At 41.9% G+C, this 27,630-nt stretch overlaps 3 protein-coding genes across 21 annotated transcripts in view; 1 reads left to right on the top strand and 2 right to left on the bottom strand.

Moving 5' to 3' along the window:
* The window catches only part of rims2a (regulating synaptic membrane exocytosis 2a), a 151,950-nt gene extending 141,839 nt beyond the window's left edge, over positions 1 to 10,111 (bottom strand). For 17 of the 19 annotated variants that reach the window (XM_063485116.1, XM_063485120.1, XM_063485104.1 and 14 more), the window contains exons 1-2: positions 9,853 to 10,110; positions 9,114 to 9,308 (exon numbers count right to left, since the gene is read on the bottom strand). In XM_063485116.1, the coding sequence (XP_063341186.1) occupies positions 9,114 to 9,292 (179 nt within the window). In that variant the 5' untranslated portion in view covers positions 9,293 to 9,308; positions 9,853 to 10,110. Of the gene's footprint in view, positions 1 to 9,113; positions 9,309 to 9,852 lie in introns of all 19 variants that reach the window. The other 2 variants (XM_063485107.1, XM_063485134.1) reach the window with 2 other exon arrangements.
* Positions 10,112 to 11,126: 1,015 nt separating this feature from the next.
* Positions 11,127 to 22,169, bottom strand: dcaf13 (ddb1 and cul4 associated factor 13). The gene is made up of 11 exons (XM_063486551.1): positions 21,991 to 22,169; positions 21,483 to 21,682; positions 21,296 to 21,403; positions 21,120 to 21,209; positions 20,873 to 21,028; positions 20,639 to 20,716; positions 20,446 to 20,528; positions 20,165 to 20,329; positions 17,102 to 17,237; positions 12,315 to 12,478; positions 11,127 to 11,816 (listed from the first exon to the last, which is right to left on the bottom strand). The coding sequence occupies exons 1-11, from the start codon at positions 22,058 to 22,060 to the stop codon at positions 11,729 to 11,731; spliced, it is 1,338 nt and encodes a 445-aa protein (XP_063342621.1). The 5' UTR covers positions 22,061 to 22,169; the 3' UTR covers positions 11,127 to 11,728.
* A 545-nt stretch (positions 22,170 to 22,714) lies between these two features.
* On the top strand, positions 22,715 to 27,611 carry LOC134636305 (solute carrier family 25 member 32-like). The gene is made up of 7 exons (XM_063486230.1): positions 22,715 to 23,171; positions 23,328 to 23,478; positions 23,943 to 24,028; positions 24,721 to 24,875; positions 26,261 to 26,374; positions 26,558 to 26,703; positions 26,821 to 27,611. Exons 1-7 carry the CDS (start codon positions 22,967 to 22,969, stop codon positions 26,945 to 26,947), a joined length of 984 nt encoding a protein of 327 aa, XP_063342300.1. The 5' UTR covers positions 22,715 to 22,966; the 3' UTR covers positions 26,948 to 27,611.
* Positions 27,612 to 27,630: the final 19 nt, after the last annotated feature.

Raw genomic sequence — 27,630 nt, 5'->3', positions numbered from 1 at the left:
GTGTCCCCACTATTAATAGTCCAACTAACAGCATGAAGGTTCTCACTCTTTGAACGCAGTCAGCTGGAGATGACCTGGTGCCACGTTCCACCTTTAGTAACTGGCCATTCAGCAGCTTCACTTTCCCATGCAGGTGTCACTGTCTCCCCTGCTTTCAGTTTCTGTCTCCTGCTTGCTTGTTCACAAAGCATCTACATAGATGTTAGCAGTACAAACATTGAACTATATTTAACAGCTGTAAGTGCTCAATTCCTGTGCCACAGCCTTAGATTCATATTTTGAGAAATCAGTAGCAAAGATTGTTGTTATGATAAATTCATCTCAAGCGTGTCATCACTTTACCCTTAGAGATACATTTAACATTGACGCTACCAGCTATTCTATAGCAGGCACATATGTTCTTCAGATACGCTAGGCGTCCCTCAGAGGATCAAATGCTGTATATCTTCTTCCAAAACGGACTTTATAATGGTGGATGGGGACGGGGGATGGGCAATAAAAGTGATAAAGTGTCGGCTTCGCAGTGCCTTTCCCTTTCATGATTCTGCTCTCTTTGTTCTTATTTGGCCGATGTTCCTTTTTTGCATTCATTATTTATCTCTTTTTCTCCGTTTTCTTTGTTTTACCGCACTACTATTCATTTATAGCTGCATTTCTGTTTCATTGTGTTGCTCTCATTCAGGCTAGTCTTGCACAGCATGCTGGGAAGCTTACATAACAAAAGGCCAGATGTTCTAGTAGTGAAGCTGTAGCTGGGTTCTGTTCTGGCTCAGTCCAGGATCACTAGGATCGCTTTCAAGTACTTTCTAACAGACAAAATGACACACTGACTCACAGTCACATAAAAATTGCAATACAAACAGTGCTATGTCTATCTGCCCACCTAACTTTCACAGCCTGCCTTCTTGTGATCCGACCCATAGAAATGAAATTTTTAAACACAGTTAATTAAATAAGACATGAAAGTTGCTTGAGGCTTTGCTTAACTATTATTTAACATATAATATTATAATAAGTACAGAGGAATCATCATTTGCTGGGGTAGCAACAATTTAATATGCATTGCTTGTACTAGTTCCAACAACCTATTAAAACATTTTCCTGTAGTCGTGTTTCACCAAGGGCATTTTAGATTGCACAGCCAGGGGCAGGAAAATCCCTTCAAACTTTGCTTGAGGGATAAGATCCCAGAAAGTATAAAACCAATGCTGACAAATGCAGATGTTATTTTGAACAAAGCCTTAAGAGACAATGGAGCCCAGTGCTGTGCTGTGCCACACTGGAGAATAGCAGGCTATGGGAGATGGCAGGCTGATTGCTCTGTCAATGAAGACTGAGGCTGTCATATCAGCAACGGGACCTGATAGCATCACAGACGTCAATGTCTCTCCTCTCATTTTCTCTGTGATGTTCTCTTCTCCCTTTCCCCTCTCACCCCCCCAGTCCCTGCTCATTTCCTTTCCTCCCCTGCCCTTTCTTCTGCTTTCCTAACACATTCTAGCCTATCCACATGTGTGCTCTCTCTTCTTTTACAAACCCTGTTATTGACTCAACAGAGCATTGTCAAAAAAGTTCTTAAACATTACATCCCTGTGAACACGACTAAAATGAACACCGGTAATCCCACCAGCAGATCTACATTACAGACCAAAAAATATTATGAGCTATTACACACTATTACATCAGGTGACATGTTTGTTTATCTGTAGTTAATCCTGCAGACATGCTCCCAGTGCTATAAATAACTGGCAAATGTATATTAATCCTGAACTGAAAATAGCTACACGTGAATGTTTTATTTGTGTTTTAGCAACATTTGATTGCCCAGATGTTCTGCTCTTATTTGTATTGTGAAAAAAAAGTTAAAACATACTTTATGGCTAAAAGCATGCATTACAACTACAGCAGCTGCTTGGCTAAGGGTGGATGGTCTTTGCTTTAGAGACAGGGTGAGAAGCTCAGTCATTCTAGAGCCGCTGCTCATTCCACATTGAAAAGAGCCAATTGAGGTGGCTCTGGGACAGACCCAGGATTCGCTGGTGAGATTATATCTCGACTGCCTTGGGAACAAATCGGTGTGGCCAGGGTGAGGGAAGTCTGGGCTTCTCTGCTTAGACTGGGGCCCTTGCAACCCGTAGCCAGGTAAGTGGTAGAAAATGGTAGGATGGATGGAGAACGTTCACAAACTGCCTTCATGGCTTCAGCCTACATTGCTAAATGCTATATTTTATACAGTGTGGCAATGGAACTGAATTCCAAGATAGATTAGAGAGATTAGATTAGATGAAACTTTATTAATCCCTCGGGTGGGTTCCTCCGGCAAATTCAGTTTCCAGTCGCACTGCACCGACAGACGTTGCATGTTACAGATACAATAAAGGGGAATGAGAGCAAGGATATAAACATAAATATACCATATATACACATATACATATATATAAATACAGAATATATAATATGGATAAATAGGAATACCAGTGGATTGCACATTTGAGTGAGTCTATTGCACGGTGATTATTGCACAGTCGAATATAAGAAAAAATATTGTGAATATTGCACAGTGGAAAAAAAGCACTACAGCTCAGCTTTGTCCCCCTGTTTCCCCTCCCTCTCTCCTCCAACGAGGAGTTAAACAGTTTGATGGTGTGTGGGACAAAGGAGTTTTTAAGTCTGTTGGTTCTTAACTTTGGGAGAAGCAACCTGTTGCTGAATAGGCTCCTCTGATTATTTACGACCGTGTGCAGAGGATACCCAGCATAATGTCCATAATGTCCAGCAGTTTCTTTACTGTCCTTTTCTCTGCCACTGTCACCAGAGTGTCCAGCTTCATGCCGACCACAGAGCCAGCCTTCCTGATTAGTTTTTCCAGCCTGGATGAGTCCCTCTTTGCTGTGCTGCTCCCCCAGCACACCACAGCATAGAACAGTACTCCTGCAACCACCGACTGGTAAAACATCCTCAGGATGAAGAGGTGTGGCCCCGTATGTTTGTCCATATAGTATAATATGTACTGAATGTGAAGGATGTGGCTTATATTTACAGAGAACTGTAAATCAGCTCACTTTCTCGGTTTTGTGGCATTCAGTCTAAGGGCTTCCATGAATTATGCTGGTCGCAGAGATATTTAGCCACATGCTGGCAAATTTAATAAGGAATTTAGCAGCTAAAAACATGATATGTTTATCTATTCTTGATGTAAACCGAAACTGAGCTAACAACAATAAACTAAGCTTAGAAGTAGTCTGAGGCATTTTCTTTATAATAATACAGTAATTTTTAGAAAAATACAATGCCTGTATTGGATGCCACATTTTGGCGTACAAGCCTTTGTTAGGGTTAGAGAGACTTCATGGAAACAATGGCTCTTTTGTCGTTGTGTTCCACCAACAGGAATCTTCCATTTGTGCTGTCCAACAGCAGTGGAATATTCCAGTCTTACCCAAGGCGGAAGAATGGAACATTCCACGCATTGGAATTTTTTTTAGGTGTAATATCACCATCCCATGTGACTTAAGGTATTTGAAATCATATAAAATAGAGCGCCTTGGAGGTCTTTGAGTTTAATTCTTATGTACATATATTCAATCAGTACCTCCGTCTAAAACCATTCAGATCCAGGAAGGACTCTGGAGGAATTTTGTCTCACTCCTCTTTGTAGAGTTGGTGTAACTTAGCCACATTGGAGGGTTTTTGAGCATACACAGGCTTTCATTCCACATGCCATGCAACAGCATCTCTTTCAGTTTCAGGCAACGACTTTGACTAGACCACTCCAAAGTCTTCGTTTTGTTTTTCTTAAGCTATTCAGAGGTGGACTTGCTGGTGTGTTTTGGATCATTGTCCTGCTGCAGAACCCAGGTGCACTTCAGCTTGAGGTCACAAACAGATGGCTGGAGTCCCAAAGCCTTGGAAATGGCTTTATAAACCTTTCCAAACTGATAGATGTCAGTGAGAAAAACTACTTGATTGGGTTTTGATAGTTTTGGGATTTGATATTTTACATTTGTTCAGAAAATCAACCCTTATCTTGTAAACTAATGCTACTACTAAGTGCGTTCAAATGGTAAACAAGCTGGGAATGAGATTGGTCTAACAAACTAAAATTACTCCACATGTCATGTTTAAAGGTATATTTCTTAGATCCTGGGAGCATATTCAAAATGAAAGCTGGTACTGGGCCGTTTGAAGAGGACGAAAAAAAACAAACAAAAAACCCCAAAGCATTTACAGACATCAGTGGCTAATATTGTGTCAGAGCTAATATGCATCAGTAAAATGTTCATTAACAGTGTGATAAAGAAGTAAAAGGTTTCTAAAAAGTTCATTTTTTTAATATTAGGAAGATATGTGGCTTTACACCCACTTGTAGTGGCTTACAAGCCACTTGTAAACATATTGTTTTAAAGTGTATTATATACAGTAAATCATGTCACATTAGATCAAACTGAGCCAAACTACTTAAAATATACCAACTGTCCATAACCAAAGCACACAGATACTTTAATTAGCATGATGATGTATTCATTTGGCGTGTGCTCTGCTTTGCAGAGTCAAGACAACATCTTCTCTTCCACTTTCTCTCTCTATTTTTTCCCTTGGGGAAAAGCGATGGGGGATGGGAGACTCATGACAGAATCTGCTCTCTGCATGGGAAGGCGAGTAAGCATGGGTGAGTGAGCTAAGGGGGACTAGAGAGACAGAGAGAGAGAGAGAAACAGAGAGGGAGTGTACTGTAAACTGTCCAGTGGGAAGCTTATCAGCATTGCCTCATCTTATTTCACAACAATACGACTCTATCTTTTTTTTTTTTTAATTTGTCAAATTGAAATTTGCTTTATTGGAATTCATTAATTACAAACAACATTACATAGATACAGTCAGATTTACAGTTTACATCACTGGCTTTTTCTCATCCTATAATATGTTAGCTGTCATTTTCTCCCCTTGTATATTTTTGTAAGATGCTGTTCTACATTTAAATTTTGTTTCGCAGACATTACAAGCTTTAATATTTTTCTTGAATTCAGATCACTACTGCTGCCAACATAATCTAACACGTGGTATTATTTGTTCAATGAAAAAGTATTAAGTTGTAGAGTAGAACAAGAATTTTAGAGGCTTAGACCTCTGTATGATGTGTGTGAGTACAGTACTCCACAACTGCTACAGCCTCAGGAGGCCTGAGATCCTATAGCCTCCAGGGACACAGGGCCTCTGAGTAACTCTGACCCCAGCTGGTATGTTGAGCTCTCTGGCACAATCAGATAAATGACCAGGATCCAGGGCTGGGGTAGGGGGCGGAAGTTTTTGAGTGTGCATGTATGTCGGGGTAGGGGAGGTAAAAGCAAGGGAAGAGTTAACGGAAAATGGGACGTGATCAATCAAAGCTAATTTTAGGCCAATGCGCTTCATGTGGAACACCAGCCATCATAGCTGTTGACAGGCATGCTAACCAGAAGTGTAATCTGTGTTTTTAGGCGACTCGTCGTAGAGAGAAGTGAAAAGGAACTGATGAACAGTTTACCCTTGGGTTTTGAGACTAGAAATGGAAAATCAACATTACAAACTGGGGGCTTGAAATCAGTGACCTTTTATTGTATATGGTGGGTTTATGGCAGAAGGATACAATCAAGCTGCATTCGGGGAACTGTAGGATACAGTTGTTTCAGATCTTGACCCACATTAGAGGCTAACAGTTAGGATACCGCTGCCTTTTTGGATATCCTTTTCTTACAATACTAGTCTTGCGAGTTAATGAAAGTGCAATATTACAATGGTGGCTTATTTTATTTTTTTATTTCACAGCAAATTCACTGACATTGTTTTCACATATGATTTTCTTTGTGCTTGGAATTGTTGCATTCCATGTTTACATAAAAACACTAAAAGCTTTAGTGATTATATTTATGCTAGGATACATGATGCTTAAATTTCTAGTATGGAGGTCTTTTTAGATAAAATGAAAATTTAAAAAATAACCTTAATATAGAAAAAAAAAAAGGTATTCCCAAATACAGAAAATAGGTCATACTTTGTTGTGTGCGATTAAATTCAGGGGGGAGCCCAAATAGATGGCAGAGCAGCAGACACCTCACAGCCCCGGAATAGCTGCATCTCAGTGGGAGTCCCTCCTTCAAGGCAGACAGTATAATTAGCACTGTCAAAGGCGATCCCTGAACAAATGGCACAGTACCCCCTGATCCACGGGGTGAACACTGTCGCAAAGAAGAGGACAAAGTGGCATATTTACTGGGATGCTACTTATGTGGTGTTTAAAGTGAAAAGACAATTAAATAGGACAGCGCTTGCTGATGTCACTGATAGGTAGGTGGTATGAGACTTGTGCCACTGAAGTTATTCAAACAGTTATTCTTCCCACACTCTAGCATGCAGGCCTAGAGGACTAGAAAAGAGGGAGAAAGGAGAAGTGGAGCTACAGGCATTCTGTGGGTAACCCATCATAGGCAGCTGATACCTTGCTGTAAGACACAGAGTGTCTACATGAGTGGGGGTCCCATAGCCATCATTACTGTACTGCTCAGGGGCTCACTGAACCATGGAAAGCTAGGATAGTTGATAGCTCCAGAGGATTCTCCATAATGGAACAAATGGCCCTGGAGATATGCTTAATTGTCTTTTATAGGTAGACATGTTAGAATTATGCACTGAAATATGATTTAAAGGCTACAACTTTGATGAGCCTCTGGGGAAAGAAAATAAGCTACAGATACGTATGCCGCTGCCTTATACACTTTTCACTGGGGCAGCACATTTTCAGCACACGCACACACCGTGGCACCTCCAGTGAGATGACAGCAACTTGGCAGGCCCTGCAGCTGGAGGCTTCTCTCTCTTTCTCTCTTCTATCCATCCCTCCATCCTCGCAGGATTCCCTCTGTTATATTACACACTTCAATGTTCAAGCTGCCACTTTCCAGAAAAGCTATCAGAGCTGCTGTGGGATCAGACCAGGACTGCGACAGCAGAAATGCGTGAGCCACACAGGCAGGGCTAGATGTTGTTGCGGTGTGGAGGTGTTTGTTTCCAACACTGCTGGAAATGCTACGAACCATCCAATGACAAGTTAATCCGCTGCGGTTGTACCTACGCCAGGGCTGAGCATATTAATGCTACTCCGGGATATGTTCTGCTTGTGTGATTCATAGGTAAAGAAAGTGGGGATCTACTGTTTTGATGAATCATGATGAGTCACCACATATGTATAGAGAGGCATTCTAAAAGTGAGCCAATATCCTGTTGCATGAAAGAAAACTTTACTATCAGGCCACAGAGGAGTCAGACGGTCAAATCAGAGTCTCAATAGATAGCAAAACAGTGCCAGCCAACCTTCAGTGTAAAATCCACCTCTTTTGCCACATGTAATTCAGTACATGATGCAACCCCCCACCCCCACCCCCACCTGCACCCACACACACACAAACACACAGTAACCAAGGCATGAAAGGGGAAAACCGAAAAGAAAACACAGAGTGATTCTTATGCAAAGCAACTCAAACAAAGGCCTCTTTGACCTCCCAACATCTGGTGTCCATTCAGCCTGTGTGGCATGCATCAAGTTACCCAACATTATGGTGAGACAGCCAGTCACGCCTGTCGCAAAGAACAGCCTCTTCTGCCCATGCTCAGTCATGACAAGGCTTTGACATCACTGTCAGACTAAGAGTGACTAAAACTGACAATCTCCCTTTACCTCCGGAGAAAGAGAAATAGGAAAAACATGCCGCTGTTGGGGAGTAAGGGAGGATGAGGGGAGACAGTGAAAGGGGAGGAAAGGCGGAAAAAGCCTGGATGAATCACCCAGCACGCACCGCAGCGGCTGAGGTAGCCGTGTCTTGGAGTACATGAGTCATGTTCATCATGCAGCAGCACTGGGCAGGGATTGCACAACTTTCTCTCCATTAGGAATGTTGGAAATATTTACCCTTTGATGGGAAAAAACAATAGCTCTAATTCTTCTAAAGAGCTCCCAGTGATAGTGCCACACATCCCTCACACTGAAGTCACTGGCACCTGCTGAGAGGGTGGATGGAACACCAGTCAGCCTGCTGCAGCTCTCAGGCACCCCCCCCCCCCCCCCCCCAAAAAAAAAAACAAAAAAAAAAAAACATTTGACACCTAAACTGCAATCGGATATTTATGCTGCATTCTAATACAATAGTAAAAACCATGCAGCATCAGAAGTGTGTGCAGCTTTTCATTGAAGAAAAAGATAAACCCCAAGAAAATCAACAGGATGGAAACATTTAAGGCCCACATTTATAACCCTCTCTCTTAAAAGTCCCAACGGGTTCAAAGCCATTTTTTAATTAACAGTCCATCAGCAGAGTATGTTTCTTTATAACAGGTCAAGACGAGCGGGGGTAATATCCCACCATAAACGAGATTTATGGCTCCGGCGGTGATAGTTTTAGAGCCATGATGGCGGAAATACTCCGGTCCACCTTAAAAAAAAAGAAAGAAAAAAAAAAAGCTAAAACCCTACAGTGGACAGCGCCGTGGTGCTGAAACAGCTCCGAGCGACATCTGTACACAAGAGGAGCGGGAGGGGGGTACTTTAACGTTGAAATCACACACACACACAAACACACACCAGCGTGCGCCATTGCCACAAAGGACACCTTAAATGATCTTTCCAGTGTCATATTGTGTAATCTCGGTGACGTTCGTGGGGAAAGGTTAAGCTATTTGGCGTGCTTTTTACGTGAAAATGGCGGGCGCCGCTGCTAAAACCCAACCCATTACAGCTATAGCCACAGCCACAACAAAGTGGGAGGAAAGCGCCTGAAATTCACATTGCACTACAGCACTGATGCCAAGCTGGTAGAATAATATAGGAAAGGCTCTAAAAGAGGGGGAGTCAAGAAGCGTCAGCCAGGCAAAGGGGACCTTGTAATAATCACTCCGGTAGCCTACTATCCGCTAGTGGTCGACAGCAAAAAGCTCTAGCTTGGAAGTCAAGAGTCAACACGGCCACCAGTATCTCAGAGATATGTACACACGCTGTGTCTAATGACAATCCACCAACACACAAGGTTTATTCACCAAACAGCACCGACACCGCCTGTTAACACCCTCTCTTTCTCTCCGCTTACTTTAGCATAGACTGCTCCTTCGCTTCCTCCTTCTTCTGTCGGTCCATGACGCCGAGGATGATCTTCCTCTCCTCCTCGGTGAGGTGGCTGAGGTCCGGCATCTCCGGCATGGCGCCGGCCGCTGAGGGAGTAGCAGCAGCAGGGCCAGGGCCGCCCCTGGGCCCGTGTGGAGCAGACATCTTTTACACACAGTGGCTAAAAAACGAGAAAGTCACCGTCAACCAGCAGCATCGTGGCCGCTATTATTTATTTATTTACCGTTCTTTTCTTAGTGTTAAAGCCGCTAAATGTTCGGTTTGGTTTGGTGTGGTTTGCAGAAGGCACCGCGGCTTATCGACAGCATGACATCTTGGTTAGCGGTATCATGAACATTATTATTATTATCATCATTATTATTATTACTGTTGTTATTATATCATTACAGCGTGCTGTGCGAATAAGCGTCAAAATAGGAACTACAGGCTTCATCCCCAGCTAGTGCAATGCACGCGGTGAACTTATCAAATACGCTGCAGCTGACCGAGCTGGGAATATTCAAGCCAATTTTACACGCCAGCATTTGAGAGCGAGTCAAAGATTAGAAAGAAGCAGATGCCCTTAAAAGAAACAAGAGTGCACAGGCTGTAGGCTACAACCTTCAGGTATTCCAACCACAAGCTTCCATCCATCCAGGGATTAAAAAAAGTAGAAAAATAAACAGGCTTAGGAAGAAAAAAAGAAAAAGAAAGACAACTCTTGCCTTTTATTTTGCAGTCATGTTAAATCCTGTCTAACCCATCGCTGCCATCCCTTAGAGGGGTTTCACTCGCATGTTGGAATAAAAGATGCCTGGTCCGTCCTTATTTGTCAGCCTCTGGGGTCCTTAACCCTCCTCCGTCACTCTGCTTAGCTCGCCTTCCTCCAGGTTAGTAATTCTTGGAGATTTCTTTAATGCACAAAAATGGATGCAATGAGAGAGAGAGGGGGGGGAGTACTGTGTATGAGTGTGTGTGTGTGTGTGTGTGTGTGTGAGAGAGAGAGAGAGAGAGAGAGAGAGAGAGAGAGAGAGAGGGAGAGAGAGGTGGAAGAAGAGGCGGAGCAATGGAAACACGTAGAAGAATAAAGCCGAGAGGACGCGCTGGATGTTCATTGACAGCAGGCTGACAGCGGCCGCTAAAACGCGGAGTGGAGGAGCGGTGCGCAGCTGGAGCACCGCTGGAAGCGGGATGAGCATCGTCATGCATATTTCATAACCAGATCATGAGCGCCGTGAGAGTGTGGGTGGGGGTGTAAAGTGGGAAGGTGAATGGGGAAAATGACCTGCGACGATGATCGTAACCGCTGCAGGTGTGGCAGCGGCGGTTCTGCTTTCATGCACCATTTGCGGCTCACGCCGGCTTTGATGCCAGATCACGTGAGAGATTGTGAGGGACACGCGCAAGAAAACAGAGGCAGAGCGGCTACACAAGGCTGGTGCACTGCACAGTGGAAACAGGAATATTAATATCAATATTATAGCTGCTGGTTCCATGTATGCTAAATAGACAGCTTTAGGGATTTAAAGGCAACATCTGCAGTTCGTTTCAAGTGTTTTGTGACATGAGCCATTTCGAATAAAAGTTGGTTGCAGGCATATTTTTAAATGACATTAAATGATATTAAACTGATTATACGATCAAAGCAGTTCCACACACCTTGATCTAGGAGTGTCTGTACCACCACTCCCTGCAAGGCCTTTCTTATCTGGGTGACTTTTATCCTATTGGACATTTCTCAGGTCTGACCCCACAACTATACATTCCTCTTCCTGACCTCTATCGCTGTTCCAAAAACAGTCTCCCTCTACCACTTGTTTGCAGGATTTGAAGGACAACATTAAGAGGACAGAGGCTCTACCTAATAAGGGCTCTAAAGTCAATTACCACAAGCGGCTTGATCTGCCATAATAAGCCAAAATAAGAGTGAACTTCTTGAGTTTGATTTGTGAATGACTGAGCTCATAGTTTCTTCAAAGGTACAAATAATGAAGTTTATTATAAATATACATCAGAAAAACTGTGTGGAGCTATTTGCATATTACATTGAACAGCTCATAAGCTGATATGTGGTATTCCAAACATGAAAAAAAAAAAAATACTTCCTTGCACTTTTTTGGTTGTAAGAATTTTGTATTAAATCCAAGGACTTAATCTGTCCAGTTAAAAGCCTAAAATGGAAACAAATGAAAAATCCAGAAATGGACAGAATTCAGAGTAAATATCTTTGCTTTGTGACTTTGTGATGAAAGCCATCTCTGGTAGTTTGAAAAGGAAATTAACACATTTTGTTACATTTTATTCACAGAAAATGACGCATCCATTTATCATTCATCATGCTGAACATCAGTGGTTCCAAGCATGATGCAGCTTAACTTTTTATAATTGTCAAGGTGGCTCCTGGGTTGAGAAATGCAAACTTGCACAAAGCAAAGTGTGAAACAGAACCAAACCTAACCAAGTATACCAAGTCTGAATGCATTTTATAGTCTGTGTCCTTTTCCTTTCCACAACAGTCAAGTTCAATCTTCTTCAGAAATCTGAAAAATATCCATATAGATGAAATCTCAGTCTCTAGTTCTTCTCTCCTTCAGCTTTCGCCTACTTCACCACAGTGACGACATGCTTCTCCTTCTCAGACACCACGGGAACACTTCCTGGTTTGCTGTGTTTGCGAACATTCCTCTCCCTGAAAAATGACACAAGGAATCATGAATGTGAAATGAAGCTTTCTGGTGAGAATATTCAAGGAAGGATGGAGGGACGGGGAAGGGAGAGAACAGCAAACAGTGAGGAGAGTGACTGAATATGAGCCTGTTGACCTAACACCTACGTCACAGACTACACTGATGCACTCTGAAAATAATGCATAAAAGGACAGATAGTTAATCATTCACAGTTCAAACACATGTCTGACGTACCATAATACTCCTGGTAATTAAGGAAAAAAAAAGCTATGAATCACTGAACGGCAGTGCAAACTAGGACAATCAATCCAGCATATAAATGAGTATTTAATGCCAACTGAGACCGTGTCATAGAGGGCAGTCCCATCTGTGGTATTTTCCATCAGGCTGGTGTGACTGCTTTAGGTCAGACCTTTCCTGACATCATGGATAAAGAGTGACTTTAATGTGGCTCCTATAACAAAATCAGTATCTGTGTTATGTAGAAAATGAATGCGTACTTTCTACGACGAGCCTCCTTCATAATCCTTAGCTCCTTGGTCTGGTGGTAGATGGTCTTTGGTAGATGTCGGTGGCGAGCGATGCGCCTGATTTGTGGGTGGTGCTGGAACTTCTCTTTTAGTTTCTGACTGTAGTTGGCAGCCTCTCTCTCCCTGGGGGCCAGCTATATCACACCAGAGAGGAAGAAGTTATTACATAAAACAAATTTTAAAAACGATGGAAAAATTAAGAGAGGAGATGAGTGAGAGATCAAAGAAGACATCAAAGAAGACAAAGAGAGAAGACGACAGTTAGGAGAAAATGTATACTGGGGTCACTGTTGACCCTGGAAGCCAAATTCCACAAGTTAAATTTGGTTGCCCTTCTGCAGCTTTCACACTGCGTGACCACCAGCAGCTCAGGTTTGCTTCGTTGTCATGGAGCTATAAAACAATCCATCCTCAGACCAGTCAAAAGACTTCCTATCTCCGTTTGATTTAAAACATGGCATTCAAGTTATTGCAGAACTGGGCCATGTACTATGAAGCAAGCCCAACATATCCAGGGTAGGGCTGTTTGATATAACGATATATATCGGATGACGATATACAAAACATCTATCGTTTCATTTTACGCTATCGTTTGTTTCGTGGTGTCGCAAAATAAACTGTTCACGGCAATATTTTTTCGTTGTTTTAAAGGTCACTGTAGTGGCTATATTAATTTCTTAAAGTTCTCTCTTTCTCTTATATTTAAGATAACCACACTACGGACGGACAAGCGACTGTTTTTACGCGTTGTCGTTAGCAACAACGACGGTAAAACCAATGCGTGTCCACTTGTTTATTTTCCACATAAACCTTTCACAATAAAGTTCAAGATCCTGTTGAGACTTTTCAAAATAAACTGAATCACGTGAAAAAGTATGCAGAGTGTTTACAGATGAGAAGCAAAAAAAGAGCCGTCAGGTGCTAAAAAATAAACCTTAGACGTTAGAACAGGCTTTTCCCCGCAGCACGCCGTGTAATAAATACTCACAAAGAAAACTGCGGCTGTTATAACTTATGTCTAAAAATGTATAGTTTAATGCATCGGTTAAAACACTCGACTCCAGGTACACGACGCCCAGCTGGAAACACTTCAGCTGCCCGAGATTCACAGAATTTACAGAAAATGTTAAATTTTTGTGATTTATATTGTTATCGGACGATAGATGTCTTATATCGGGATATGAGATTTTGGTCATATCGCACAGCCCTAATCCAGGGTATATTTCTATTATCTGGATCCACTTACCCCAACATCGGCAATCAGGATAAGTGGTTGTAGAAAGTTATTAACTGAGCTAACCCATGGTTACCCTAGGCGCTCACACCACCAATCACTTGTGGAAAATACTGGCGGTGGTCAGTGCTATCCCTTCAGCCTCCTAGCCACCCCCCCCCACACACACACACACTAACCCTTGTTCTCATCTAACTCTGAGAAAGATATATTTACATAAATATCTCCTCTGAGACAGTCATGATGTGCAATTAAATACAGGTTTTTTTCAGTGAATACTGGTGGTGACTTCTTTCAGCCACAAACAAGAACTTGCTCAGTGGACTTGTTAAATTGCTATTCTAACAGTGCTTCTTTAGAGCTGCAGTTACGGTATGTTGTCTAATGTTATAAAATATTGGACAATACACTAAGCAGTAACTTCTTTTTGACAACATGTTCACTCAAAACTGAATCAATGTCTGTTAAAAAGTAAAAAAAAAAAGCCAGTGGCTCATAAAAACCACTGGCTAGCTGAGCATGTACTGGCTGGAGCTGCTCCCCTAGAAGGCTTTTATTCTAATTAAAAGCAATGATTTGTCTCAGATTCAATTTGCTAGAGAAGAGCTGTCAGATGCTGATCCTGTTGTACTAGACTAATTCCCCTGGATACAAATGCTAAACACTGATTGCATAATCAACAGGACATTCAAAATATGAGACAGTAGAAAATTATGCATTTCATAGGTTTTGGGTTGGAGGGATCATACATAGCAAGGCTCTTATTAGCCAAACCAAACTTTCTAACCGGTTACAGTGTGATGTGAGAACAAAGCATGACACACTACAGTTGGGGGAGTGAGTGGGGGATATGACGCTTGAGATGAGCGAGTGTAACATAGGGACAGCTGCTCCCAGAGAAAACCTGCACAGGGACAGTGTGACAGTGACTGTTGGCAAAACAGATGAATCTATTTAGTCATTTAGTCATCCTGTCAACCCAAAGTTGAGGGGCCTGCACTACATGGTGTCAGTATTAACTGTAATCCTGCTGAGGCTCTGAAAACTTAAGCTATACACACCCAGCCCTCTGCAGAAACCACCACCACAATAAACCTTCCAATGCTATTAAAACTAAACTAAAAACCTTACACACACACACACACACACACACACACACACACACACACACACACACACACACACACACGATCCTAAAATTCACACCCCACTTTATCTTTTTTTAACCTTACACTAGACTATAATTTACAAACTGAACCACGTTTTGTAGCTGCTTCTCATAACTTAAATGAGAAGCGGGATCACTTTCCCCACAGACTTCTATACAACTGGATTTCCTTTTGCAACCACCTAAGCTGGCCTAAACTGGTGTTTAGAGAGAATGCACATCCAGACTGCCAAAGAGGCTTATAACCAAATTAAGAGTTTCATTATGTCCGTGCTTTCATTGAGGTAAAAGTAAAAAAGAAAAAACTAGCAATGTGAGAAATATTCCACTACGAAACAGCTCTACACTTTGACCCTATGAGCCAACTGTCATACACAGATCCAGACTAGTCACTGAACATAACGTTTTGTCGTCTTCTTGGGACACCTACTTCACAGCCTGTCTCCCTGACATGCCCGGTTATATGGAACTTGGCCTTCAATTTGGAAATGGTACTAGGGCTCACTCCAATAATTCTGAAACTTGGTTTTGTAGAACATCAGCTTGAAGTTGCTCTATGGCACAGACCCTATCGAGATCAGTCACATGTGGCATGCTTGGAACAGACACCAAGTGACGGCTGTAGCAGGGTCCATGCTCACAGTTGCTGCTAATCAGGGACTTGACTGTCATCACCAACCAGCTCAACCAACTGATGCCTTTTTCCTTACAAACGTGTAACTATTAAGAGGGGAAACTTTCCAACAGTATAAGATTTATTACCAAGATGCACTGTTACAACAAAGAAGTCATCGACCAAATGCAAATTTTCTTACTTTTTGTGCAAAGTTTATATATTTTTAGCAGTCTGTGTTAACTTCAATCCAAACTCCACAGACAGGCTGTGGATACCTGTGTGTATTTGCTTTTGTTTCGTCGGTGTAACCCCAAACCATTTTTAATGTTTCCGACTTATCCATGTGTAACTTCAGTCAGCGTGTATTGTGCTCTGTTCTCTTTTGGTAGTCGCACTGTGGCTTAAAGTCTCCAGTGTACACACCAACAGCTGTTGCTGCTTTGCTGCTTTCCCTCTTGTCTCACTTATGTTTTATCAAATTCTCCATGTTTCCTAATATCTGCTATCAACTGATTAAGTAGAAGGTTATAACAAGATGCAAAAGACTGAAAGCAAAACCCAACTCATAACAAAGCTACAAGGCCTTGTTTCAGACTGTAAACGCCTTAAAAAACATAAAAAAAATAAATCACAAGCACTATCTTTTCATGTTATTGACTCAAAAAGTAACAAAGCATGTGAGCATCAATAATTCAGTTGAGTTAACTCTTTTAACATGTTTTAGGTCTTGGTCTAAAATACAAAGGGTTAAGCTAGAACTGGAGTGTACACAGTTATAGGGGAAAAAGGGAGTGATGTGCAGCATCAGATAGAGAACTCCCCGTCAGTGCAGCGTGCTGTACTGATGGTGACACAGACAAAGCTTCGAGTCGGCGTTTCAGCATTTCCTGATAATTAAAGACCATCTGAGTACAACTTGAATGTTAATGCTTCATTATTTTCAGAGTGGCCCCCCGCTTTAAGTGATTGTCCGATTTTAAACTGCTGATAGGAGCAGCCCTTGTCTGATCTCTTTAAGTGCAAAGCTTGCAAATAAATCTCCCCTTACACAGTTACAGTAGAACAAGTGCCAAAAGCAGGCCAGTTTTCCACTCGGAGCCTGCATTAAGAGAATAGGCGAGAGTGAATCCGATTAGTAATGAAAGATGGCTGCTGGAGATGGCACGAGAGAGGCAGCTGATCTTCGTGAGTCAGCCACGACCAGGATTGAGAATGGCACAATATAAATGCTGATTTCTGCCATCAAAACCTACATAAAAAAATTAATGCAGCGCTCTCTAACAAAGACAGCTGGAGTGGAAATTTGGGAGAATGCTTTGTTGATGATTTGTTAAATAACTGCACTGAGCAGCACAAGTACTGAGTCCCCCCCCCCCCACACAGGAGCCCCTGTGCCAACCGGTACATTGTACTTATTGAGAGTGATTCTACCCTAAGTCAGCATCCATCAGGGCATTTGGCAACAGTAGTGCCGTAGCTCCTGGCACAGTCACCCACTCTTACACTGCTGAAGGTAGGCGCAGAGCCACAGCGGTGTCGAAGAATCCAGCTAACTCATAAAACAGGTAATAAAGTGAAGGAGAAAGATATAGTGTGTTTGACAGCTGAGGAAAATACAGCTGCCGACTGGCAGGTAGACATCGTGATGAGGAATTACCCGAAAAGCTGCCAAGAAGCAGCAAGTTGCCTTTGATATGAAATCAGTAGGAATAATGGAGAGAAGACGAGGGCAGACTCACCACTCCTAGTTTCTCGGCTGCGTTGGCTTTCCACAGTCGGATATTCATCTCGTCTGAGGCGCTCAGGATGTACTTGTTGTCTGCAGACCACTTTATACAGATGACGTGTTGCATGCGTTTGGTGTGGTACACCTCCCTAAATTTTATTTTTAAAAGATTGCAAGGGAAACAACAAGAAGCCAGTAATTACTGTAGGTAGGAAACACCTAGAGACACTCTTCAAACCACTGATGAAGTGCATTTTAATAAGCCAGCCATCACCAAAACAACTCTTGTATTATGACAGAAGAGGGCTTACAGAAATGTGGTTACACAGCTCAGGTTTGTTACTGTGGAGCTAGAGGTTTTTTGTGTTTATTTGTTTGTTTTTAAACAGCACCAGGTAATAAACAGGTATCACGATAATGTTTAATATCTGATTTCTGATTACATAACAGAATTGGGCCTATAAGTAGAGTAATTAGTAACACTTGTGCTCTACCTGCTTTGATCTCACAAAAAAGGGGGAAAGTGATGCAAAAACACTATATTTCTACTTGCTGACTACTTGCCACGTAAGCCCTCACCAGCCCATGCTGTGATGCTGTCCGGCTGGCAGCTAATGTAACACTACTACGGCTATTTGTTCTGGAGCTTGACAACAGTACAAACAATACAGCATGTACTATTAAGTCACATAGAAACCAAACAACGGCTTTGTTTCTTTGTGGTTCATTATCAACCAGCAGCCATAATCTGCTACTGTGTTCAACACATGGCCTTTTTCACAGGGTGTGTTTGGAGCATTTTGACATTATCCTAGTAGAAAATTCACAGCTGTTATTATTACACTTGCAATTGATTTAAGTTAACGTTTAACAGATATAATAAATAATATACTCAATACTTAATCAATTCAAGCCATCAGCAAAAACACATTAACTGATTTATTGCTATTCTTTTTCAAAGACATTCTTCAGCTAAAGCCTGAATAAATCTTTAAAGAGTAAAATATGAGCCAATTAACATTAGCTGTGTAACAGTTCTAAAACTGAGACTCAAATTGAGATATTAACATTGTATAATGTGCAATATGAGTATTGTATTATGATGTTCATAAATTAAATCATGGCAGAAAGGAAGAGCCAGTAATTGCTTCATTACTGTAGCACTACCAGCTAGTAGCTTCTGGTATGTTAGCTAGCTTTGTGTAAAAATACACAGCTTATCTGAGCTGTTATCCTCATCTTCTCCTGATTTTTTCTTAATAAAGCGAATATTTTTTTGTTGCTGTTCAAACAATGTGTTTAAATGCAAAGGAAGAAGTGACACTGAAAATTTTTTTTTTAATAAAATGTATAACTGTATGCTAATTAGCCAGAAGCTAATGTTATTTTGCTAAATAGCAAACTGTCAGTAGTTAGCACTACAGACATTACGTGAGACAGAACTGGGAAGTCAAACCAATGCTGAATTCTGAAATGGTAATAATCGTTTAAATTAAACTTCATTTAAATGAGGCTTCAAAAAAAAAAAAAAAAAAAAAATCCTGAAAGAGTGTTCATAAATGCTTCAACATGGTTTCCATGTGGTGAGTCCTTCTACAGGTGGATGTACCTGATTAAAGCCATAGACAATATAAAAGATGGATACAGCTTCTGGGTCTGAAAAGTGAAGCCATCAGGGTCCATTAGCAGTGGTTGCTTAAACACAGGCAGTCTTATGGAAGGGAAAAGGGACCACCCAATTTTTAAAATGCTCCAAATTCCCCATCCATTTTCTCCACAGTCTCATCAGAAAATCCTTATACAAAGAGTTTTGACCCCGGAACCAAATTAACTATCTATCGGGTGATCGTGGCTCAAGAGTTGGCAGTTCGTCTTGTAATCGGAAGGTTGCCGGTTCAAGTGTCGGGCAAGACACTTCACCCGTTGCCTACTGGTGGTGGTCAGAGGGCCCGGTGGCGCCAGTGTCCGGCAGCCTCGCCTCTGTCAGTGCGCCCCAGGGCAGCTGTGGCTACAATGTAGCTTGCCATCACCTGTGTGTGAATGGGTGGATGACTGAATGTAGTGTAAAGCGCTTTGGGGTCCTTAGGGACTAAGTAAAGCACTATACAAATACAGGCCATTTACCATCTACAAGGTGAATAACAAACATAAAAATGTCCTTCACCTTTCTTATCAAATTTAATCCTTTTCCTTTTTGTAGTGTTTATATGGTTAAAAACAGTGATGAATAATAATATTTTTGAATATATTTTGCAGTTTGTGTTGTGTATATAAAGTAATGCAAAGCCTAGTTATAGATCTAGTGCAGTGCTTTGTTCCTGACCTGACATTCAGATTTAAGCAGACAGACTTGTGGTTGCAACAGGAGCACATACCGTCATTTCAATACTATAGCTCATTTTACGTCTGCTTTGGATTATTACAAAGCAGATGTTGTGGCTCATAATCAAAAGCCCTATTAAGAATATGAATGGGATTTTTACTTCCTAAACCTCAGTGTTGAGGTTCATAGAAGTCTATGCAAAATCATCGCTCCGACTTTACCTTGGAAAACACTTCTGAGTTTACGCGCTCAGTCACTCATTTTGGATAATACTGCATAAAACATTAAGTGACTTTTGTAAATTTTGGTCACCAACTTTCAAAAATCATGATTATCCAGGATATGCTCATTGGCTGACACATTTTGACTGACAAAATGCCCCAAAACACCGAAGAGAGCGAAGGTGAAAACATTCATCCTGAGGCATCAATACAGAGCTTCACAAACCAGAAGGTGACATCACGGTTGCTACATCCATTTTTTAGTTGGTCTATAATCAGGCATGGCAGTCTGGTGAGAGCTGCAGTGTTTGAAAGTCATGAAAGTAAAGAATGAACGGAAATAACATCAGGAGAATTACATCTTTTTTTTTAGTTATTTCCACTCAAAGGGGTCAAAAAACAAAGCTATGAACCAAACCAAAGGATTTATGCTATAATTTAATTACACCACAAATTATACAGCATAGTCAACAACAGTACAATTTTTCCTAACACTTTGCTGGCACCATAAAGTTTGATCAGCATTACTGACCTGCTGTGTCCACCGTCCTTGGCAAAGATTCGGATGGTCTTGTCAAAGCTGGCAGACACAAACTCCTTCCCCGTGGGAGCATAGTCAACATCTAGCACAGCAGACACATGGTCCATGTGTACCATGATGGGCTTGGCCAGGTACCTCATGTCATATGTGTAGAGGCTGGTGAAAAGGAAAAAAACAAAAACAAAAAACAGTTTCTATGAGCTGAAAAAAAAAAAAGGGACCAGTTAAAATATGATCATATGATTAAATCAGAGTTTCTTTCCTAGACTCACTTGTAGTCCTCATTTGCACATGTGAAGTAATAGGCTTCCATGGGGTTCCAGCTTAGCGTGTTGCTCCTCATTGTCATGATGACCTTAAGAAGAAAGTGAGAGCAAAAAGTAGCTGATTATCATGCCACATCCATGTAAATTAACAGGGAGATAAACGGGTGCATTCCTGCACAAACTGTAAGGGAAGATTTACCTTTTTAAGTGGTGTAGATTCCCTCATGTCGTAGAGCACTATACTCCTGTCAGAGGCACAGCTTGCAAGAAGTTCAGTCTGTGGAGAGGATAACCCTTAACTTTATTTATCAGCACATGTGTTGGCTTTAAGTCACAATAAACACTTGTGAGCTTATACGTCCAAGCAACCTTTTTCGTCACATGACTGGAGGGCGGGGCCCATGTGTGTGAGATATAGCACGTGGTGTCTTACCTCCACGGGGTTAAAGTGCACAGAGCTGAAGCTGTCTACACCCCAGGTGAAAGAGCGGATCGGGCTGCTCCTCTGCTCATCCCAGATGTCCACCTGCTGGCCGCACGTTGCAAATACAGGATCGTTCTGATGATGATCCAGACCTGTGTACACAGTCTACAAGGGACATTTTTTTTGTCATTCATACTTCACTGATACATGAATATGCAATTCTATGCGATGAAACAGCAAAATTATTACAGCTTACTTTGCCCAGGATGGTGTTAATTGGCTCCTCTTCTTCTCCGTAGCCTGGTGATTCCATCTTCCATTGTTTGATTGTTTTGTCATCACCGACCTGTTGCAGAAAAAGAAATCATGTTAGATGTCAGCTAATATAAAATCAAACAATTCGGAAAAGTCTTCAAAAAGATGATCAGTTACCGTAAAGAAAGAGGTCCCACAGTAACGCACAACCATTCCCCGCACAAAACCTTCATGTGCCTGAAGCGTCCGAACGCACTCGTGTTTGGACAGATTCCACACCTTCACCTGAAGATCAAATCCAAAAGGAGAGTCCTGTCAGTTTGCAAGAATGGCTGAGATTAAAAGGAAATGCATCTCCACATACCTCCCCATCACAGGACCCTGACAGCAGGGTGGAGAGGCTCTTTGCGTGCTTGGCCATACAGTTCACCCCATCTCTGTGACCATCCAGCGAGGCCACGAAAGGCTTGGCAAACACACGCTCCAGCTTGGTGGCGTTCAGAGCCCGAGTGTACTCCCTGCTCACCTCAAACGGATGAAGGGAGGGGTCATAGTTTCTGGGGACTAAAAATACACAGCAGTCACTTCTTTATGTGCTCACAGAATAGAGCATTTCCATTAATTAAAAAAAATCCAAGTATGCAGGTATGTTGCTGCTAACCAAGTCAAGTAACACAGACGTAGGCTCCATATTAAGGAGTTTAGAAATGTGTGAAGCAAAATTTGTAATTCCGAACGTGCTAAATGCAAAGACAGCTATGCAAAATTAGATTAAAAGCATGACTGTTGTTTCAGTAGCTTTAATCAGATGCTAACACTGTAGCTCTTTCGTATGTATGCTGTTAGCTATTTAGCCGAAGAGTTTCACTTACCGCGCTGAATATCCAGTTTGGTCTCCCGGACATAATCATCCGGGTTCCTTGCGATGACTTTAACTTTCATTTGGTAGCGGAGGGGCACGCGCTTACAGAAAGGGACAATTACAGCAACAAAAATATTAGCAAGTAGTGAACACACCAGCCATGTGTTGATAGTGAAGAGAGTCAGCGATCTCGCGTTGCATTGTGGGATGTCCGGTCCTCCTGGTTGCATCACTCACAAGTAAAGAAACGAGTACGAAAGTTACAACATTTAGAAAGAGAAGGACCGGAAATACTTTTTTCGTTTGTTTGTTTTCAGCTAAATCAAGGAAAACCAACGCTAACCTTCTGAGAAAGGTTCACGGAGACATCAAGGCACCTTTACCGAAGACACTTGAGAATAAGATATAATAATTAAGGGCAATATTACAAAATTATGAAGAAATAATAGATATATGAAAGCCCGTAAAAGCGCTATTTAAATCATTATTTGAATAACCAAACTGATTTTATGTAATTTATGTGGAAAACATTTTTTAATATAGGTAAGTTTTATCAAAAATGTCTCCGAACCATCATACAAAATATGTCGACGTAAATAATCCTAACTTTTGTATTAGTAAAATAAATAAATAAAGCATATTTCATGTGTGAATTATTTTGAATTATTTAACCGGAAGTACTATTTCAACAACGGGAACTTGTCATTACTTAATAATAACAGCAAGGTCGAGCACTGGTTCTGCGACTTGACACTTGGAGAGTGCGTTACCCCTGTGAGGTACCTCCGGATGTCAGAAACGTGGTGCGTCATTCGCACAGGAGCGACATGAGGAAGCTGTTCCGTCCTCGTACTGTATGTAAACTGCAGCAGAGTAAGCGAGGGGTCGCCTCAGTTTTATAGAGAGTTACATTTTGACACGCTGCGTGCTTGCGGTGTTGTAAACACTGCTAGCTGGTAGGATCTAGCTAGGTAGCCAAGTTGCCCATGAGCATGACCTCCGCTCCAAATCACGGTCCCGTTTCAGAGACAGGACTGCCCGGCAAACCCGTGTCCGCTGTCTCGTTCGGCGGACGACTACAGAAGGTCTTTAGCCATGTGAAGGTAGAAAACCTGATCGCGGGACTCAGCGGGGGAGTGGTGTCAACGCTGGTGCTTCATCCCCTGGACCTGGTCAAAATCAGGTTTGCAGGTACGGCATGAAAATATGAACTTTTAAAATCAATTTCCTTAGTGTCTGATGTGCCATGCTGCTATGACTTTACTTGATTCTGCTGAGAAACTACTGCTATGATGTGTTTAATTTGTATCATATGACTTCAAGGTCCGTAATGTCTTTTAAATGCAGTAAGTGATGGACTTGAATTAAGACCGAAGTATAGTGGCATGGTGCACTGCATGAAGAGCGTCTGGCAGCAGGAGGGACTGAGAGGACTCTATCAAGGCGTGACACCCAACGTTTGGGGTGCTGGTGCATCTTGGGGCCTCTACTTCTTCTTGTACGTAAGCTATAAGTTTTAAAGAGGACATGAAACACTACACATAAAAGCTAATTTACATCATGGAGCCCTGTTAGCTCCATCTTCTGACGTCATGTCGTTGGTTGGTTGCGGCTAATGGGCTTACATTAGTTTATGTTAGCTAATTAGTGACAGAATCGATAAGTCAGAAGAAAACAAGGACACTAAAACTAAAAATGAGTATAAGGGGATCACTTTTGTGCTGCCCCTGGCTGTAACAATGAGTTTTATGTTAAGAAACCGAGGATGTACTGTCCACTTTCACTGTCTGACTCTTTAGCAGTCAGTGGCTGCTTGTTGTTTTGCTAGCTGCACTGAAACGGGAAAATCTAGCTGTTAGCCGTAATGTTCGGGTTTGTACAACACCCCATGAATGAAAAAAGCCTTATGCATGACTTTACAACTGCAAGATGTCTTATTGCCCTTGCCCTGTTCCCTCACAGCTACAATGCAATCAAAGGGTACACAAAGGAAGGTCGTCAGGCTGAACTGAGTGCCACAGAACACCTGGTGTCAGCGGCTGAAGCTGGTTAGTACTACCCGTGTTTGAACACTGCTGCACTGCAGAAAACCACTCCCCCACCATATAATCAGCACATGGTCAATAAGAACAGCTAGATATGACTGCTACAAGCTGGTAGTAACTGACAGGGAGTTGGTTACTTGTGGTTCAGGGCAGCCTTACATGCTTGTGTGAATGGGGGGAAAAAAGGCATTTACAGCCTTCACAAGGTTTTCAATGGAAATAAATTGAAGAAGCCGAGGACAGGGAGGTTTTATAGCTACCATCAACAGTATAGAAAATGAAACCAAAACAGATGTTTTATTGATTTGATCTTGTGATTATTTTTTTTTCCCCATCAGGCACTCACACCATTCTAATGAGAATGAGAAGGTTAGAATGATACTTGGGTGGCATTAAAGAGCCTAATGCACCAATGCACTCTGTTGCGCTTCTTGTTCAGTTTGGTGACACAGTGAGCTAATTCCAAACTGTGCTGTGCACAAACAGCTGGGCATTTGTGTGAGATCTCTAGCACAACTTCACATAAGTCTTTTTTTCCTGTACCACTTTAAAGTTAGGAACTCCTTGGTCCTGTTTGTCAAGTCATAGATATTGAGTTATAGTAAATGACTCTCTGTGTGCTAATCATGGGTCTAACAAAGTAGTAGAAGTCACATGTGCTTCCTAGTGACATTTCCTTTCTTGTCCTTGCCTAGGCATCCTCACGCTCACCCTTACCAACCCAATCTGGGTGACCAAGACCCGGTTGGTGCTGCAGTACAGTGCTGACCGAAATGGCAAGCAGTACAAGGGGATGTTTGATGCTTTGGTTAAGATCTACCGCCATGAAGGAGTGTCTGGACTCTACAAGGTGAGACATGAGTGTGTTGGTGTTCCTTATGATGTAAGATTGCATAAGATTGCATGGTTAGCAAGTTTAAACATTTGGGAGGGGTGGCTTAAACTGGGGGATTTTTCTACACCTGTTAATGCCAGAATGTTTTAGTAGTCTTTATTACTTCCAAATAATTATTCTCAACTTTTCTTCTTTAAAATATTATCCCTGTTGAGTAACACTTGTAGACATAATTTCCTCGCCCGTGCTCCTTTGTGTCTGCCTCGTCCCAGATGGTGAGATTCAGTGTAACAAGTTGATAACCCTCGTTTGTGGCAGCTTTTCTGTCATTTGTTTGGTTCAGCTTAAACATGCATACCCACTCATGAAGAAATCACAGGCATCTCAGCTTTGTTACTGAGATGGCACACTAGCAACAATTCCTTAAAGACCTGACAAAAAAATAGCCCACTGTGGTTTTCAGACTACCTGCTGGTGTCAGAGGAGAGAATGTGCTGTCGCTCGCTTAGATACCAACATGGTGTGTTTATGTGTGGTGGGGATCATTAGGTTTACCACCAAACATTCAGTGGTGATTAGGACTCATATTTCATATTCACATTTTGGGAGTAAGTACACTCATTGTTAAAGAAAGAAGGCTCAGCCCTGGTGCAGCTTGTGTTGGTTTGCTGAGTGATGTTCTGGCGTTTTTCTTTTTGAATTATTTTGCTTTTTTTTCATATTTCTAAGTGGGGAGACAAATTAATGTGTTCTGAATATCCCCTCAGATCTCACCTTTGCTTATTTTGATAGGAATACTGAAGACCTCGTAGGCGCTATTGACTTTAATCACCACTAGAGGGCATCAGCTGCCTTTCTAGCTGGAACAAACCACAACCCATTTATACAGGAGTAGAGGTTTTAAGCAGTATGTCAGCCTCTTAATTAACAATATTGAATTTTAATTTGCTGTCGGAAACATTATACCGAAAGTTCAAGAGAAAATAGGGCCAAGGGCCCTTAATTTAATTAAGTTCATTTTCATTTATATAACGCCAAATCACAACAACAGTCACTTCAAGGCTGTTAATATTGTAAGGTATAAACCCTACAATAAAAAACACAACAATCAGACAATCCCCTATAGCAACCAGTTGGCGACAGTGGGAAGGAAAAACTCCCCTTAACAGAAACCTCCAGCGGAACCAGGTTCACTAAGGGGAGGGAGACGAGACAAAAGACACACTGTGGAAGAGAGCCAGAGATTAATACTAACTAATAATTAAATGCAGAGGGGTGTATAAACACACAGAGAGTAAAGAGATGGGGAGTCACAGATGTGTGGGCTTTTCAGTGGATAAGTCACACTGTGGGAATTTGAGTGTCAAGTCAGACCAACTTACAGAGTATGTCTTTAAAAGGGTTATGTTCCCGGTCTGCTCGGCACGTCTCACGGAGCACTGCAGTTCATGGCCTACGAAGAGCTCAAGAGAGACTACAACAAATACAGAAAAGCACATTCAGACGCAAAGCTGGTGAGTCACTAACCATGAGCCACAGACAGGCTGGAAACATTGTTTAATAAAACTCAGCCATAAGGCTTGTAACTTTTGAGTCTAATGAGACAGAGCCCACAGTTGATAACAAGTGACTCATCAGTTTTCCTACACTGCTCTGCTCCCTTCTTCCTCCTTCCATTTATCTGTCTGTGCAAACAGAACCCATTGGAATACATCACAATGGCAGCATTATCCAAAATATTTGCCGTGGCCACAACATACCCATATCAAGTGGTGCGAGCTCGCCTGCAAGACCAGCACAATAGATACAACGGAGTTATTGATGTCGTGAGACGGACGTGGAGGTAAGACACCGATCCGCTCACAGTGGGACCGAGCATGCCGGCCCCGTCTCAGGTTCTGAGCACAGTTCGAGTGCCTCTTATGATTGATGCTTACCATTTTCCCACTTGTCTCCTCAGGAATGAAGGTACCCTTGGTTTCTACAAAGGCATCATCCCCAACTTGATCCGCGTCACCCCAGCCTGTTGCATCACCTTCGTGGTTTACGAGAACGTGTCTCACTTTTTTCTCGGGCAAAATAAATGAGGTTTTAAAAGCAGGGCACGGACTGCCCCGAATGCTGCAAACTCGTGCTGACACGTTGGCGCCGTGCGGAGGAGATGCAGGGGAGGATCGTGTTGATCGACACCGAGCTGTCGTCGTCCAGTACGTGTAAATGTGCTGAAGTGAAAATCACTCATGTGCACTGAAAATAAGTGTTGCCAAATGGAGCTGCAACAGTTTTTCTTTCTTTTTTTTCAATACAACTTCCTGACAGTCGGTGAAAAATGGCAGAGATCTTTCTGTGATTCAGACGCACAATGAAGTTATAGGGAGCATGTCTGTTGCTGCTCACCTTTATGGGGACAATGTTGCTTTAACAGTTTGTTTTTGTTTGGTTTTTTTTTTTAATACTGGTAGTGTGAGGGTCTTTTCTAAAGAGGTGGGTGAATATTTCATCATGCAGCAGTTTTGTTTACACTTTATGCTTTCTGGCAACAGAGAGATACAGTCTCAACTATAAAACTATGAAAAACTTCATTATAAACATCAAATTCATGATCGGCTCAGGTTCAGATGTTGCAGATGTGTGAAATGATTTGCCTGATGAGTGCTTTGAGCCCTCACACATTTTTTTTTTTCCCTGAAGTTTTTGTGTCATTGTATCAGCTGTGCTTTATAAGATTTTATTATAAAATCTAAAATGTGCTTTAAATGCAGTCTCATGC

The sequence above is a fragment of the Pelmatolapia mariae genome, linkage group LG10_11 (genome assembly GCF_036321145.2).
Source record: "Pelmatolapia mariae isolate MD_Pm_ZW linkage group LG10_11, Pm_UMD_F_2, whole genome shotgun sequence".
In the NCBI taxonomy this organism is placed as follows: domain Eukaryota; kingdom Metazoa; phylum Chordata; class Actinopteri; order Cichliformes; family Cichlidae; genus Pelmatolapia; species Pelmatolapia mariae.
Note: the sequence above shows the minus strand (reverse complement) of the source record. Positions and strands in the feature narration are given on the sequence as shown.

Coding starts and splice junctions, on each gene's coding strand:
- dcaf13 (XM_063486551.1), bottom strand. CDS start 22,060: ATGAAAGTTAAAGTCATCGCAAGGAACCCGGATGATTATGTCCGGGAG. Junction 20,717..20,872: donor TGCACTTTAACCCCGTGGAG/GTAAGACACCAC, acceptor TCCTCTCCACAG/ACTGAACTTCTTGCAAGCTG. Junction 17,238..20,164: donor AAGGACGGTGGACACAGCAG/GTCAGTAATGCT, acceptor AATAAAATTTAG/GGAGGTGTACCACACCAAAC.
- LOC134636305 (XM_063486230.1), top strand. CDS start 22,967: ATGAGCATGACCTCCGCTCCAAATCACGGTCCCGTTTCAGAGACAGGA. Junction 24,029..24,720: donor GGTGTCAGCGGCTGAAGCTG/GTTAGTACTACC, acceptor GTCCTTGCCTAG/GCATCCTCACGCTCACCCTT. Junction 26,704..26,820: donor GTCGTGAGACGGACGTGGAG/GTAAGACACCGA, acceptor TTGTCTCCTCAG/GAATGAAGGTACCCTTGGTT.